This window comes from Argopecten irradians, chromosome 2, assembly GCF_041381155.1.
Source record: "Argopecten irradians isolate NY chromosome 2, Ai_NY, whole genome shotgun sequence".
NCBI classification, from domain to species: Eukaryota; Metazoa; Mollusca; class Bivalvia; order Pectinida; family Pectinidae; genus Argopecten; species Argopecten irradians.
The window spans coordinates 43,940,486-43,958,938 of NC_091135.1; the positions used below are offsets into that span (position 1 = coordinate 43,940,486).

An 18,453-nucleotide genomic window follows, 5' to 3' on the forward strand; every position below is an offset into this window, starting at 1 on the left:
CCGAAAACACCAAGCAACATACCCCACCCGGTCACATTATACTGACAACGGGCGAACCAGTCGTCCCACTCCCTGTATGCTGAGCGCTAAGCAGGAGCAGAAACTACCACTTTTATAGACTTTGGTGTGTCTCGGCCAGGGGACAGAACCTAAAGTCTTCCTCACAGGGGCGAACGCTCAACTCAAACAAGGGAGGCATTAGGAAACATAAAGTCAGTTAGGAAGAAGAGAAAAGATAAGATCCTAAATTTAGTCGCCTTTTACGATCATGCAATAGGAACAGCAGGTACAATTCTAACGCCTTACCTGCAGGGCCAATCAAGACAATTAATATTGCTTGTAATGTTGGCATGTGTACTTATGTAGCTATATAGAGAATATATCACAAGAAACTGTACAATTCTATAGATTGATACATGCAACAATACACTTGTAAATATGCATGTATCTAATCATATTATCATTATTATTAATTATATCATATACAGCTGTATTCCATATACATTGTATATCAAACTTTATCGACATCCCAACATTCCAATTCTACAGCAACAAGAAAGTCAAACATACATGTACTGTATATATTTTTATGTTAGACATTGAGAAAATCCAGCTATTTTTCATCAAGGATGATATTTTCGTAATTTTTTGGAAACATCTAGATGGTCGCTTAAAGGCCCATTACCTTTCCGGAGCAAAATATAAAGGTTTCTTAAAAAACAATTAATAACATCAGAAAATGCGTACCGATGACCTAAAATAAGGTTACGACACCAATCATATGCAAGATTTCCTGCGTAATATATGAAAACAATGGAGAGTCAATTCGCTGTTTTGCCGTCTGGCGCAGTGATAGTCAACTACCGCCCGGTATTTAGGACGACGGCGGGAAACATAATACGACCCGCGTTATGAAAATAAACATTTTATTTATTTTAATCAAATCGTTCAGAAGGTGATGATAAATATAGTATTAACGGTAAGTTAATAATTTTTGCGGCTATACAAAATTATCGATCTTGTTTAACATTCCCATTTTAAAAAATTTAAGCCGTTTCGGAACGGTAGTGGGCCTTTAAATATCCTACATGAAATAATTACTAAGTATGAGATATTAATAAATTAGTCAGGCGAATAAATTTAGGACTTTGCTTCTTTGCACACACACACACACACACATTCACACCGAGGAAATAGGCGACTAAATATGCATCCTATACCAATGGGCACTATATATATAAATTTCGCTACGCATTTGACGTCACACGTGGCACGCTTTCCAGTCATCGCTCATATTTTGGCGTTCTGCCGAACAGCATGGATACATTTTGGTAGATCCTGCCTTCGGCTACCACTTGCCGAAGGGTAAATTGTGCTCCATTGTGCTGTATTATTCTCTTTAAATAGAATGACATACATGTAATACAATATTCAACATGACTCTGTCCCGCAATACTGTTCATATCCTATTATGTAATCCACAGGGGGCCAACATAATGAAAATAGATGTTGTTATACATATTTTGTATTTGGTGGCTATATGACAGTCATGTGATCTACTAGGTCTACGAGATTTGAAAAATTATTTTTTGAAAAAAAAATCACATGACTATCATACAAAATATGTATAACAACATCCATTTTCATTGAGTTGGCCCCCTGTGATGTAATCGTGTTCGTTTTGTATGTCTTGATAAAGGGGCAGATTGTCTCGAAAATTTGACATTTTTTTCCCCACCCTTCAGTTTTGCTTTGCATTGACTGCAATATACATGTGTGAAAATTTGCGAAATATCAAGTGACAATTTCATAGTTTTTATTTTAAAATCACTGACAAACGATATTGTCCCTTTTTTAGAATGATTGGTTTATAAGGTAATTATGGATGAAAAGTTATCTGAAAGTTTGGCGGTCGCCATCTTGTTTACCTTACCGATGTTCGGCTGGCGATCCGCCAATTTACATGTTTAGTTTAAACATATTTTATTTGAACAAAGTCAAAAGGAATTAGGCACAAGTTATACAACTTAGAAATGCCCTCTCCCATACAAATGTATATGATGTTACATAATAAAACATACAATAGCAGCATTAATAATTGTATATCAAATTATATGTAAAAGAAAGAAAGAAAAGAGAAACAAACAAACATTAACAATTATTGATAGTCACATTTGATTTGTTTAGCCATACCAGCACCCACGTTTTATAACTAGGCCTACATGTAAAAATGTTTTAACATTTGACATTCATGACGTGACTAATTCCGTACAATTGAACATTAATTTTGTAAACAATCTAAAATAATATATAATAATAATGATTTTGCAAGAAATATCTTACAAATACATTATGGCATTAATGTTCTTAAGAGAAAAAAAATATATATCTTGAAACAAATTTTGACAATGAAATACCAGCAATTATCATTTAGCAACCAGTGAATGTTGTTAGATCAAAATAAACAACGACAAGATGGTGATAAAACTAAATTAACTTTGAATAAGTCAGCATTTAACGCACTGCAACCATGACGAAGTCTTGTATGCATAATATCAAGTTTCTGTTACCAACTGACCGTCTTGCTACAGTTTTTATTCCGTTTGACTTGGGTTTTAAATTTTGAAACAGTTTCTGAAGATCTTACTGCCAAATCTAATGAATTTCAAAGTTTCACCGTACTCGGAAGAAACGATTTTTCAAATAACACTAGGCGACACCTAGGTGATACATAATCATGATTATTTCTTAAGTTATAAATGGTACTTCCATTAACCCTATCAGGTAAAATGTCATGTAAATAAGACGGAGCTATATTATGATGAATTTTATAAAATCATAATAATTTTTTCTGCTTACGTCTTTCAGATAATGTGTCCCAACCAGTTTCCATATATAATGAATTTCTACTTGTTTCCCCTTTTAATGTAAATTTCAACTTACGCAAAACTGACAAATGCCGTGAGGCGGAGTAAGCTATATTTGTAATATGCGTTTCCCATTTCATATTTTCATTTAAAGTTATTCCCAAGTGTTTGTGTATACCACTGTTAGTCAATATCGTGTTATCAAATTGCAAATTAATATCTAATTTTGCAAGAGAACCGTTAAATAAAACTACTTCAGTTTTATTAGGATTAAAGGGACAATTCACTCAGGCTAATTCTTTTACATAACCAAGAAGCAAAAATGGCATAAATGTATTGTTCTACATTTCTTATGAAACATATAACATAAAATATTGACAAATTCCCCGTCATTGTAAAGTATTTTAATTGATACCATTGAAATTACAAATCGTTGATCAATACGATAAAGCAGGTACATGTATACGTTGTACCCTTACCCGAGCCAAAGTCACGCACGCTAAACAAATGAACTACATAACCACTGAGGAGGTGATAAAATGATTTTTAGGTAAGACAATTCACCTAATAAGGTAAACGCACTACTGTCAGAGCGATTTGAGCAGTTCTATACAAAAGTTGCATTACTTTACGAGCAAGGGACAGGGTTCGGCATACAAGACTTTTGACCACAATGTGTAATGGCGGACAGCGAGCGAGTTTGAATATTTCACACACATTTCAACACCATGGGCTTTTCTGGCATATCACAGTAAAACCGACTGATCTAATTTCCATTAGAACTGGTTTGTTTCCAATATATGTACAAATTTTAATGTTCTCTTAGACCGAATTGTCCCTTTAAAATTTGCCTTCCATTCCCTTGACCAGCGCTCTATAATTGTAATTAGAGGTGAGAAAACGTTCAAAGGCATTACCACAGCAATCTTCCATTGTTTTGGAAATTTACACTGTCTCGGGGATAGATTAAATAGTAATTGCAAAGGAATACACGCGGTTTAACATTTCGTGGCTAATAGTATCTTTACCAGTAGCTTTATTTAACTTAAGGGTTGAAACAATATCTTTCACTTCTTGAACAGAAAAAAAATTACAGTTTCGATGGTATTTTGAAATATCGATGGAAATTCGGATGTGTTACATGGTTCATCAATAATTTCAGATATGGAACAAAAAAAATGATTTCAGTAAATCAGTTTTTTTCTTGTTATCGTGCACTAATGTACCATTGCCACTATCATATAATGGGGGAATAGATTCTGATTCCGGTTTCGTTGTTGTTTAAATCTCAATATGTCACATGGACTATTAGAGCTACGTGCTTTTTTATGCAAACGATCTCTTTTTCTAATTTCAGTACGTAATTCCGAATTGAACCATGGTTTGTCATTTTTCCTGATAGTTACTATTTTACTGGGTATACTCATATTAGGAAAGTTTAGAAAGGAGTCGGTGAAAATTTCACAAGCTTCGTCAACGGAACAATTTTCAAATCTCTCTTATTATGGAAAATCTATGATTAATTTATTGAACTGATCATAGTCGGCATATTTATACAACCACATGTTACGCTGGTATGTTTTAGTAATATCTTCTGTCAATTTAACAACCGCATGGGTAGCTGAATGGTCGCTAATTTCATTACTGACAGGAATTACAGAAGATTCAAGAACATTTACAGTATCACTGACAAATATAGGATCGATAAGTGTACTGGAATGAGCAGTGACACGAGTAGATTCATTAATCACATTAGATAAACTAAAAAGAAGGAGACGTTCATTGAGTCTATGATTTCGAACTCTAAGTAAGTCAATATTTATATTGCCAAATATGAGAACGTTAGAACTGATACCAAGAGCACTCTCAATGGATGATTGAAAGTTGTCCCAAAAAGGCATATTTGATCCTTCAGGATGATAGACAGTGCAAATAAGATAAGAACAATTAGTGAAATTTATCTCAACTCAGATTATCTCTCCCCCATCAAATTCCAAATCATGTCTACGTTTAAAATGAACGTCGTTTGATATGTAAACGATAACACCACCCCCAAAACAGTTTCTATCAAGTCTTATGGGCTCTGAATATCCCTCTATCAGTATATCAGAATTTAAAACGTTTTTCATCTTAGTGTGTTTCAGTTAAAAGTATACATGTGTATTCACTAGCCAACTGTTCAATATCTCCGATTTTATTGCGTATACTCCTTGCGTTGAGGTGAAAAAAAAAATGATAATTCATTTTGCTCATGCTCGGGTCACTGAACAAATGGAAAAGAATAGATAATAAAGATAATATACATTTATAGTGCAGTGATTCTAGAACGCCATGAGTTTTCAAATAGTGTGTACCAACTGCCGCTCTATATTGAACTATGTCAATACCCATTTACATAATAACAAGAGGCCCATGGGCCTTAGCGGTCACCTGAGTTCAGACACAGAATGAAACAAAGACATGCGTATAAACACTATTAATATATATTGGCCCATCATGCCCTTGAAGTCAGTCAGTGATTTTATAAATTTTTAATCTATGAAGATTATTTGGTTCCATCAAATCTGTGAATTCAGGAGAAAGATTTTTGAAATGTTATCCATTTTGACCCCTTTTGGCCCCACCCCTCTCGCCCCTGGGAGTCGGCCAGGACTAATATAGATATGATGTTAAATGCTATCTCAGGCTAATAATTCTAACCCAGATTGACTAATTTCCTATGAAAACTAAGCAAATAATGTTCCTAAATGTGTTTTCCTATATAAACTATAGTAAATTTGACCCCCTCCCCAGGGGAAAATCTGAGATCCCAGGGCCATGAAATTCACAAATTTTTGTAAAGGGCCTTAAGACCTTCCAATCTATCAAGAGTATCTGGTTCCATCAAATCTGTGAATTCAAAAAGAAGATTTTTGAAATTACCATTTTGACCCCTTTTGGCTCCGCCCCTCTGGCCCCTGGGGGTCAGTCATGACCAGTATGGATATGATGTTAAAATGCTATTTCAGTCTAATAATTCTAACCCAGTTTGACTAATTTCCTATGAAAAATAGGCAAATAATGTTCATAAATGTGTTTTTCCTATATAAACTAAAGTAAACTTGACCCCCTCCCCAGGGGGAAACATGAGACCCCCGGGTCATATTATTCACAATTTTTGTAAAGGACTTTAAGACCTTTCCATCTATGCAGAGTATTTGATTCTACCAGTTCCAGAATTTCAGAAGAAGATTTTTGAAGTTTTAGCCTATCTGACCGGTTTTGGGACCGCCCCTAAGGCCCCTGGGGATCAGTCATGGAAAATTTGGTAATAAAATTCAATGGCCATCACATAGGGATAATTCTGACTACAATTAACTAATTTCCTATTATAATGACTAAATAATGCTAAAAAATGTGTTTTCCATATATAAACTTATATATAGTAAACTTAACCCCCTCCCTAGGGGGAAACCTGAGACCCAAGGGTCATATAATTCACAATTTTCATAAAACACCTTAAGACCTGTCCATCTATGAAGAGTATTTGATTCTACCATTTCCAGTATTTAAGAAGAAGATTTTTAAAGTTTTAGCCTATTTGCCCCTTTTGGCCCCGCCCCTCTGCCCCGAGGGGGTTGACCAGGACCAATATAGATATGATATTAAAATGTTATCTCATGCTTATAATTCTAAACAAGTTTGACTCATTTCGTATAAAAATTGAGCAAAAAATGCTCATAAATGTGTTTTCACTATATAAACTATAGTAAACTTGACCCCCTCCCCAGGGGGAAACGTGAGACCCCAGGGTCATATAATTCACAATTTTGGTAAAGGACCTCAAGACCTTTCCATCTATGAAGAGTATGTGATTCTACCATTTCCAGAATTTCAGAAGAAGATTTTTGAAGATATAGCCTATTTGACCCCGCCCCTAAGGCCCCTGGGGGTCAGTCATGGAAAATTGGTTAATAGGATTCAATGGCAATCTCATACTGATAATTCTGACAATATTTGACTCATTTCCTATTACAAATGATCAAATAATACTCAAAAATGTGTTTTCCCTATATAAACTATAGTAAACTTAACCCCCTCCCCAGGGGGAAACCTGAGACCCCAGGGTCATATAATTCACAATTTTTGTAAAGGACCTTATGACCTTTCTATCTATGAAGAGTATTTAATTCCATCACATCTGTGAGTGGAGAAGAAGATTTTTGAAATTTTAGTCAATTTTACCCCTTTTGGCCCCTCCCATAGCTCCCTGGGGGGTGGGGACCATATAATTCACAATTTTGATTGGCCTTATACCTTAGAAGGTTTGTGCAAAATTTCATTGAAATTGCTTCGGCAGTTTTGGAGAAGAAGTCGAAAATGTAAATTGTTTACGGACATACGACGCACGACGGACGACGGACGACGGACGACGACGGACAAAAGGCGATTAGAATAGGTCACTTGAGACTTCGTCTCAGGTGACCTAAAAATGACTAGCATCTATACAAAGTGGAGCAACGAGACACACATTTTGAATAATCAAACGATGGGTTCTGGTATGGAACAAAGTATCAAATAAAAACGGAGACAAGCAAATGTAAAACAGAGAACATAAAAAGCAAGATAAACATAATAAGTAATCCGAAACAGATTCCTTTATTCCTTCTATCAAAAGGGATTGGCAGCAAAAGAAATAATATGAACGGTATTTGAATGTCCTTGCTTTCTATTTACATGTACTTCCTTGTACCTTATATATACAGTAAATACATTGTAACACTAATAACGTAATAATGATAAATAGGGTGCATTACCTCAGAGATTTGATTATATTTAAATCTCTGATTACCTTAAGTCTTGAATAGTTATCCTATTAGTTTTCATCATTCCATCGCCGTAAAGATATAGTTACTATAACCATTTGCTGTAGGCCTACACCTTACGAGATAAACATTAGTTATGAGCCGTACACCTCCTTCGCTATATAATGTGCCGTACACCATTGCGATTTGGGCGAGCCTTTTGACATAAATGAGACGGGGTGGGAAGTATTTTTCTTGTGAATCTACCCTTATATATCATAATAGAGTAATGAAGTACTAAATTATTTATTTATGGTCGATGGAAAGTTCTTTTCCAGCATCTGTTCTAACGGCAGGCGATTTACGTCGGTACCTCCCGTGGCGTGGTGACATGTTTCACTGTAGTGCAACTAGTACGGCAACGATGCTTTGATCCGTTTCCGGTATCGCTTCGGCGACATGAAGACCACGGTACTGTGCTTTGTATCACTAATTTGCTGGTGTTACGGATGATACCATGATTCATGGTATGTAGTGATTGCTGAAGAGTATGATAAGTTTCAACCAAACCAAAACAATGTATTATTATCTGTTTTCTTATATTTCAAAAATGCATTTGAATATCACACATGACAGAAAACACAGCAAAATTTTTCGTTCAGCTTCGATTTGCCGACTTATATTGAGGTATAGTTTTACTGTGATTCAATATTGGAAATCTTTAGACTTTCCCGTTTCCATTGGTATATAATTTGTTTACAATAATGTTGAATATACTTATGAAATTCAACAATTTGTGTTCGATATCAGACTAGTGTCGCAACGGTTTTGAATTTCAATAGTGTACGGTTGAGACACAAGTTAAAAACAAAAGTAAGTGTACGGTTTGGATTTCTTTCTTTCAGATAATGACATGAAAATAGACCAATTTGTGTACTATTATTAGAATTAAATTCATCAGACATAATATTTAACGTGTACGCGGTTAGACGACTTAGGAAAGCTTCAAGTAAAGTAAGTAATGTTTTCTTAATTTTGTAGTAGACTAGAAATGGGTATACTAGTTTATCCCGTAATGCGCTTGATATACAGTAACCTTGTTCATGTCATATTTTTGCATACATTGGCTATTGTAATTAAAAAAACCCATATCAAATAGCACGCACAAGGACTCAAATATACTTATTAATACTTGGTGCGATAATAGAAATATATATATCATATGACTGTTTTAACATATATCCGCACCATGATAGATATGCGAAAACAACCAGTTTATGTCACACACCAATGCATGTCAAAATATGACAACGAATGCTTAATTACACTAATGATACATGCAAAAATATTACACGGGCAAAATCACTAGCCGTTCCAGTAATATAGAAAAAAAAAGCTAAAGTTAAATTATAAAACGCGTTCGTATACGTCTGCATAGAATAAGAATATCATTTGATAAACAGTTGATGATTTTTGGGGTAACTTGGTTCGATTTCTTCTGGTGTGTTGTCATGAACAACCGATTAAACAATGACAGTATCTGACTACCGATAAACCAAATATACAAAGATATATATACTTCAATTTTAAGAATACTTTAACGTTATTCAACGAATTGTCACATTGACTTGAACTCAGTGTTTTTGTGACCTCTTGAACTCTGAAGAAATTATTAGCACACCAAAATCTACATGTAACTGCCAATGTTGAAATAGCCATTAGCCAGACATAGGTACTGTACATGTGTACAGTGACAATATAAATATTAGTTATTAACGGGCACGAAATTAAATCTGACGTAATTTCAATAACGATGAAGGGACATCAAGAAACCAAGATGTTACGCCCACAAGAGTCTGATTATTAGATAAAGTTGTATCAATGTACACCCAACACATTGCCCATGGACCATTTTATACGATTTTAAAAGGAAAAGGTATCGCTATTTCCAACGTTAGTAATCTGTTTCTTGGCCGCTAAAGCGCAGGTGTGGTAGATTTTTTTTTTTTTTTTTTTTTTTTGTGTGTGTGTCGGGGAGCTTTCCACCTTTCGCAATATATACGTATACTTAGTAGAATGTGATTTAACCGATTTTTTTATCTAGACCCCTTAAACGTGTAAACATGGTCTATGGGTTCTTTGGTTGGTCCATATTGAAATGAATTGTATCTTTTTCAATTATCCTTGTGGTTACGCTAGGATTCGAGGACGGCGGTACAAGATGTCCGACTCTATGGCATATTTACAGCAAATTTTGCCGTTAAAATTCTCCCAAAATAGTTTTTGTTGGTATGCAATAAAAAATTCATAAATTCAAAAGTTTTCAAGAGTAAAAACTCTTTAATTCCACATCAAAGGATTGGAGAGACCTATAGGCATTGTAATTATGGGCATAAAAACATTATACGAAATCATGTACATATCAGATGCAGGTACACACATCTCATTCGTATAATAAAAATGTACCTAATTAGTATAATAGTATATATGCATTGGTCAGTGTGACCGAGTGGACAGCGGCAAACTATTGTTTTAAAGGTGAACTGGACAAATGTAATTAATGCCACAGCTAGGGATCTGATAATTATTTACTGTTTATAGATTTATGCACATTAATTATGATGTAATCGTGGACCCACAAGAGTACCCAAAGACCATTTTAGACGTTTTAGGGGTCTATATCCTATTCTACATTGTACATTCTGTGTGTTTAATGTAGAATAGGATTTTTACTGATTTTTTTTATTTACGTCCCTAAAACATCTAAAAATAGTCTATGGGCATTCTGGTGGGGCCATAATTATAGAAACTGTAACTAATTCTCAGATCCCTGTGCTTAATACGTTACGGTTGGATTCTATTACGCATGGAGATGCAATCATATAAATACCAAACCGTTGCAATCTCAAACTCCAAACCGTACACTTTTTCGCAATATCATCGATCAAAACCGTTGCGCAAAGACTGACACAACGATGTAAACAATGGGTCAATCACTCTTTATTCTTCATCAAATATAGCAAAGCGCATATCAGATTGATACATATGAACCTAATAATTTGTTTCTCAGTCAAATCTTGTGAATATCTTGAATAATAAGCAAGATATAGATGAAAACTTGAAGTTTTTGCTAGGAACTCGCATCAAGCTGTATGTAAGTGTCACAATTGTATGATAAATAGGAGTACTTTGCGTGAAATCACGATCTTAATACAAGGTAGGATATCTAATTAACACTTGAGCTAAATATCGGTCTGCAACACCATGCGCAATGTATTTAAACTCTTCAAGTTGGAACCTACCTGCTCGGTACTCGTATATCGAAGCGATACCGGAAACGGATCAAAACATCGTTGCCGTACTAGTTGCACTACAGTGATGTTTACATCTGTCAAGTTTTTTTTGCGACAGTTCGCGAAAAACATTTATATATCATTGTGTGGCTGATCATATTTTTTCGTGCGACGTTTTTATTTCTATAAATAGATTCTCTTGAAATTCAGTTTCTAGTTTCACCTCTTTTGGTTGCAACAGCTTGTGAATGTAGAGTATCATACCTCTGCCTATCGTATTATCAATGTTTTTGTAGTGTAATCGGTGTTGCCTTCTATATGGAATTCCTGTGGCTTCATATTTAAAGATCTTATTTTTCATCAGACAGCTCATTATTGTATATAACGAGCAAAATTAAAACCAATCAATAAATTTGTTAGAATCATCTTAAAAACTAAAAGTTGGAAGGGAGGCAACTCCTACTATATATATAGTTTTTTTTTCTTGTAGAGACGTGTACCTAACTTTATAAAGAAAACTATATGTGATGCTGTAATTTGTGTGATCTATAAAATTGTTAATTTCCTTTTTTTGATTCGAAACAAAATATATCTAGATCTAACATTTATTTTTTACTTTTTATTTATAACATTGAAAATACGAAACTGACGCACTTTTGCTGAATCTGCATCTTCATCATGACAGCTTTCGAAGGTTCGTCTGTTTAAAATATGTATTTTGACATTAATAACCAGCTTTAACGTGTTTTGAGTTTCATATGACCAACTCTATTATTTATTAAGACGAGATGTGTCATGAAATACGTTTATATTTGTCTTTTTGTGTTAATTACTTAATATTTCGTGTACATGCGTGGAAATCCAATATGGCGGCGCCCATGTCCAGCAATACAACCAAAAGATGTTGCAGAAACTCGCGAAATAATTCACTTTTTTGGAAGTGACATGTCTCTTACTTTTATTTTACTCAAACTCTGATACTCATTTTGTTTAAATGATAATTAAGATATGACTAAACCTTCATGCATTGTATTCAAAAACACCATTTAACTGACGCGTCGGTGTTAGGGGGAGAGAGAGAGGGAGGGGTTGGGAGGTGTTATTGAATGGAAGTTAAGGAGATCAATCTACAGGGCTTTTTCTCACTGCTTTGGAAATGGGGTATTTGGCTTTGAATTTGGGAAAATTTGCGACAAAACCAGAATTTGAGGAAAACTATGAAATATGAAATGAAGCATAACAAATAAGATTATTTATTTCCAGTGTAGTTTATGTACTTTTCTGAAGCCAATTCACAAATATTTAAAGTCTTAACCAACTAAGTTCATGCAATATTTTTGGATAGTTTTCAAGAAATTTCTATTTTGGGAAATTTAAGCCTTGAATTGGGAAAAATTTAGAGGCTTTGCCATGGGGAATGGGGCCGAATTTCGGCCCCAAATCATGTTGAAAAAAAGCCCTGATCTAGATTCGTAAGTGTTCTGGACTGGATCGGGTTGGTCAGGAACTTCAATATGGTGGCTTCGAGATCCCAAATAGACAAGAGTTGCAAGCTGTGACAGTAATTAATACTGTTTAATCTACGTACATTACTTTATTTTTATTTTATGGATATACATGTAGATTAAATTTATTTTTGTTTGTTTGCAGAGATGGGCGTAATGCCCGAAATTGGGCAGGCAGTGGAGGAGATGGAATGGACGTAAGAATTATTAATTTATAGATACTGTAAATATTGGGGTATGGTGATACTGCTTTTCCTGTCTGAAATGTTTGTACAAATTAAAATTATGATTGCTCCACTACATTGTAAGTGATTTTTGGTAAGTTGTTGATAAGTAAAAATTGAACTAAAAATCATTTGTTAAACCAGAATTACACTAAACCAAATCACTGATAAAGTATTTCAAAGAAAAAACATTTCACACACTAACAAAAACCCTTAAAAAAGCCTTTGTAAGGGCTTTCAGTTTAACTATGATCAAGATTGTTTTATATGGTTTTATGGAAATCAGAGGAAATCAATTACAGGTAAAAGAAGTATTGAAACAATAAGATCAATGTAGAGGTATTTATAAAGTCAGACCTTGTTAATAGAAATGACTTCATTGAATCATTTGTGAGGGAAATGTTTGTTTGGGTTACAGTTTGCCTACTGATGTACAAGCTGAAGCTATTCCAATGATTCTCGGTGGGGGAGATGTCCTTATGGTAAAGTGTTTATGTAGTTGTATATTCTGTAAACTTTAATATTTTTGCATATGGAAATTATTATATTCCGGAAGTCAGCTAGCTTTCAAACTGTTTATGTTCAAGTGTGATGATTATCTGTTAGCTGTGCTTCTGTGGTCAATTTCAAGATTTGTACGTGCATGGGTGACATGTTTTGGCATGGATATTCGCAGATATTTAATGAGAGCGAAATTTATTCCACTTTTGCAATATGTCAACAAAATTATAACTTTCATATGCCTTGCATCACATTGCACCTTATGTCAATCATTCTATCATGTGATGTCACAATTTTATTTTAGACGTGGAAGAATATATATTATTCCATATAGACATTTCTAACTTTACTCTTTTTTGCTGACTGTATATTCAATCCATTGTTAGTTTAACTAATAAGGCAACAGCAGAGAAGAAGATTAAAATAAAACATTGTTGAAGTGAAAAGAAAATAGGTAATGGTAAACATACAGTTATAACTTTGATAATCTTTCTTTTAGGCTGCAGAGACAGGTAGTGGGAAAACTGGTGTAAGTATACATATATATATATATAATTTTCAAAAAAAATGTTCTTTGTACATCTATTACATATTTCTTCAAGAAAAAACCCTTCATGACAAAAGTATTTCTCCGCTAACGTTTTCAGCCCTCCTGGGCATCTTCAAGCCGTCCTAGCTACTTACTACAGTATATATAGAGGTTACACAATGAGTGGTTGTTGAATATTGAATTTATTCCAGTGAGGTACTTTTAAAAAATAATTTACGCTCACTTATTGAGTTCAAATCTTCTTAGTTGCTTCCAGAAAATAAAACTCAATGTCAGACTACATGTATACATGTAAAAACATTCGCACGACATGGCATCGTCTATTTCCCGCCAGATAACCATCAAGCCATTACCATCAAGATCAAGTTCGTTTCATACATGTTAAATCTACGAAACTCATCAGGGAAATTCTTGTTCATCAAGATGTATTGTTAGTACTTAAGGTCAATTTAACATGTATGAAAACGTCACATATTTTGACACAACGACCACGACGCATACGCTTTCCAACAGCATGCAGTTTTAGACGTCAAGCGGCCATCACAACATAGAATGACGTCATTTGATTATTGATGACGTTGACAATGAAGATGTGACACTGGGAAATAAGTAGTTCAGTCAAAGTTCACTGTGTCAGCCAATCAGAATGCGTACAGAGTTTATACCGCGTGTGGTATAAACAAATTGTTAATCAACAGCTACAGTGTTTATTTAAAGTCCTGAGAGTTGAATAACACTGCCTATTTTGGTAGAAATATATATAGTCATATAGTTTGTTTTAGACAAAACTTCAGGAATAATTAGAAGTATTGAAGAAAAAATTGGAAGAAATTTTCATAATATAATGCTTGATTATTAACTTCCTGCTCAGGATTATTAGGGTAAATTACTTAAATATTAATTTCAATCTTATTTGAAAGGGGTATTTAAAAATAAATAGGATGTATCCATCCCATAGCTGCAGGTTGACGGTGTTCCATTTATTTCATGACTCTTCTTCATTTTTAGGCATTTTGTCTCCCGATTATGCAGATTGTGTATGAAACACTAAAAGACCAGGAGGAAGGGAAGGGCAGAAAGCTGTCCTCCAAAACAGCAGGTAGGTGGACACACTGATCAACTCTAAGATAATGCCTTGTAGCTTTTTTTTGTTATCCTTAATGGGTAGAATGTTTTAATATTTTGATTTAAACATATTTTATTGCGTAATTTTATACACAATGGGATTGCATGACACAAGTTTTCCAGCTTATATGAAGCCCTCTCCATGTATAATATGATCATTGCTGTATTTGTGTTTACTTTCACTGGCATTATTCTATTTTCATCTGGTGTTATTTTTAGCCACCGGAGGAAATGCCTGGAAGATGAACATGCACGATCGAGGAGATGCTATGGGTAGGTATATAAACATAAAGAGCTCAGATAACAGAATAAATATTCAGCAGAATTACAAATGTATCGTCCTGATAAAATTGAAATGAAACTTTACACCAGTGAAAGAACACTATTTCAAATATTTGAAAACTTTCATAGTATAGGTAATTATAACGCTCGATCTCAGTTTCTGAAATAAAATATATAGAAATGTTGAAATTCAGGGAACAAGAAGACTTGGTGGTTGTGAGTTTTTCTGACATATCTACCACTTGCTACTATAATCATTGGATAGCTTGTCTATTGATACTCAACACCATCACCCTTGACTTCCTTCCTTAAAAGATCCTACCGCTTGTAAGGATGTAAAAACAAATATATCATGCAGTTTTAAAATTGACAAAATATGAAAGAATTTTTTTTCATAGAAAATGACTTTTCATATTTGAAATTGCACTTGACTAAATCTGGTTTTAAGTTTTAGCTCACCTGGCCCGAAGGGCCGGAGAGCTTATGTAATGGGGCGTCGTCCGTCTGTCCGTCCGTCCGTCCAAATTTGGCCACTAACATCCTTGGGGGAAGGAGAACAGAACTTGTATAAATTTTGGCTCTGACCCCCCGGGGGCAGGAGGGGCAGGGCCCAATAAGGAAATAGAGGTAAATCCTATGAATCGCTACTTGTCCTAGAGTTCTGCATGGATTGTAACCAAATTTTGCACAAACATCCTTGGGGGAAGGGAAACAGAACTTGTATAAATTTTGGCTCTAAGCCCACCGGGGGCAGGAGGGGCGGGGCCCAATAGGGAAAATAGAGGTAAATCCTATAAATCGCTACTTGTCCTAGAGTTCTGCATGGATTGTAACCAAATTTGGCCACAAACATCCTTGGGGGAAGGGGAACAGAACTTGTATAAATTTTGGCTCTGACCCCCGGGGGCAGGAGGGGCGGGGCCCAATAAGGAAAATAGAGGTAAATCCTATAAATCGCTTCTTGTCCTAGAGTTTTGCATGGATTGTAACCAAATTTGGCCACAAACATTCTTGGGGAAAGGGGAATAGAACTTGTATAAATTTTCTGGGGGAAGGAGGGGCAGGGCCCAATAGGGGAATTAGAGGTAAATATTCAAATTCCTTCAGAAAAGAAACAATGAACCTGTATTCACAACAGTACTTGGCATTACAATCCAGGTAAGCGATACAGGCCCTCTGGGCCTCTTGTTAAAGATTTATAACACATAATTTTTATTTAACATTTTGACAGCTATTGATCCAGAAGGACTGTTATGTCAAGCTCGAGATCAACAGAAATGGCATGGAACTCGTTCCAACAAAGCTGTTACACAAGAAGGTGGGTAGGATAAAGGGAGACAATCGCAATGCCTTAAAAAAATACAGTATCTGTCTTTATTAATTTCTACATTTGCTCTCACATTAAAGTGATTTGTAGCAAATCTTTGATTAATTTTCATTAGATAAGACAGCTACTTTGGTGGATTTTCTTGTCCCTACTGATTTTTCAAAATATTGTTTTACATTTGCTATATACAAATTTTGCAGGTCGCTACTATTTTGAGGCAACAGTCACAGATGAGGGACTTTGTCGTGTTGGCTGGGCAACGGACAAGGCAACACTTGATCTAGGGACAGACAAATTTGGGTTTGGCTTTGGTGGGACTGGCAAGAAATCCTGGGGGAGGCAGTTTGACTCGTACGGACAGGTAGGTTTGTCTCTAACAGTACTCATTCATGCACAATAATTATCTTACAATAGATTTTTATAAACAGCTTTGTCTCCTCCTTGTTTGTTTGTTAGAGCAGATTTGAATAAAATATTTTGCTTTGATAAAAAATTTATATTTGCTGTGAAGTCTTATACAGTTACATTGTATGATATTTTAGTTTGTTACAAAAGGGTTAAGGTAAAGCTAGCGATCTAATGGTTCTCCAAGTAGTTGATCCAATGGTTGTCATTATAGGTATATCATATAGCTTCGTCGATTTAATGGTGATAACAATACCGTTAAACCTGTATTTCAGTGGTCACCCAAGGGACTGACAATAATTGGCTGCTTTCAATACACTTACATTGAATACATGGTTTAAAACATTGTATCAAGTTTCCTATAAGTTGTTTGTGTGTGATATGTATGTAACAAATGATATCAAGGTGATTTCATTGGGTTCCTAGACATTCATTCTAACCAATGCTTTACTGTACCTGTTATCAGAAATTATGGTACATTTATATTTGTATCCTGTTTTGGTTTAAAATTAATTGAATTTTCCTGTTTGTGTTTTCTTTTTAGGCTTATGGCATGAATGACACTATTGGCTGTTATTTGGATATTGATAATGCAGAAATCCGTTGGTCAAAAAATGGTAGGTGGTGTAATTTGTTCTTGCTTCCTACCATGAAATTATGGAGACATGTACGGTAGTATTATGATTGCCAATCTACATTCTGTTACATGTTACAATATGTTACCCTGTTTCCTGTCATGTTGTCATCTCATCTCAATAGATACACCTGTGTCTTAAACATAATCACAATGTTTTCGGGCAAATAATGATAGCAGAATATATACATATAGTTACCTTTAGTCTTTAATTATGAATCTGTTTATTACTTATTTATCGTTATCAATAGATTCCCTTTGTACATGTGACCTTGATATTACCTTCATCATCTTTGGTTTCAGGTGTTGACCTTGGTAAGGCCTATGACCTCCCACCTCACCTGAAGACTGAGAAGTTCTATGCGGCTGTCACACTCAAGGTGACTATTCGATGTAACACAGTATAATAGTCAGATATCCCAGTATGGGTAGCTGGCCCACTTTTCTGTCTGCTGAAAACTTTTCCTGTTTCATTCTTAATAGTATGATTGGTTCATCCAAATGTTAAATTTAAGTTCATCATTTCCATGAATAAGTTTTAAAAGCATCATTTTCATAAAATTGAATTTCTTAACTTTATTCTGATCGTTACATTTAATTGCCTGCATTGACTTTCCTTTTGATTAGAATGCAGAAATGGAATTCAACTTTGGTAAAACGCCTTTCAAGTTCCCTCCAGGGGTAAGTGATAATAAATATAAAGACAATTGTTTCAAAGATAATGCCCCTCTCATCCGAACGTCCTTGATACGATGAATGAGAGGGATTCACTGAAATGAAAGCCCATAGGCTGGAGGCTCAGGGTTGAAGGATGCTAACTACATTGTATAATGTCGGGTATCTATAAGTGAGCAATATATTCATCATTCAACCCAACAAGCAGGAGTATCTATGCTTGAATCTTATCGTACAACTACACGTATATACAACACCTTGGTTTTAATATTAATCGTTTA

General features: G+C 34.8%; 1 protein-coding gene across 1 annotated transcript in view; it reads left to right on the forward strand.

The window, feature by feature from the left end:
* Positions 1-18,453, forward strand: part of LOC138315619 (ATP-dependent RNA helicase DDX1-like) — a 293,511-nt gene that overhangs the window by 46,622 nt on the left and 228,436 nt on the right. The window contains exons 3-12 of the mRNA XM_069256771.1: positions 12,595-12,646; positions 13,092-13,155; positions 13,674-13,703; positions 14,733-14,823; positions 15,069-15,122; positions 16,363-16,449; positions 16,659-16,819; positions 17,408-17,480; positions 17,801-17,877; positions 18,125-18,178. Of these exons, the coding sequence (XP_069112872.1) occupies positions 12,595-12,646; positions 13,092-13,155; positions 13,674-13,703; positions 14,733-14,823; positions 15,069-15,122; positions 16,363-16,449; positions 16,659-16,819; positions 17,408-17,480; positions 17,801-17,877; positions 18,125-18,178 (743 nt within the window). The remainder of the gene's footprint in view (positions 1-12,594; positions 12,647-13,091; positions 13,156-13,673; positions 13,704-14,732; positions 14,824-15,068; positions 15,123-16,362; positions 16,450-16,658; positions 16,820-17,407; positions 17,481-17,800; positions 17,878-18,124; positions 18,179-18,453) is intronic.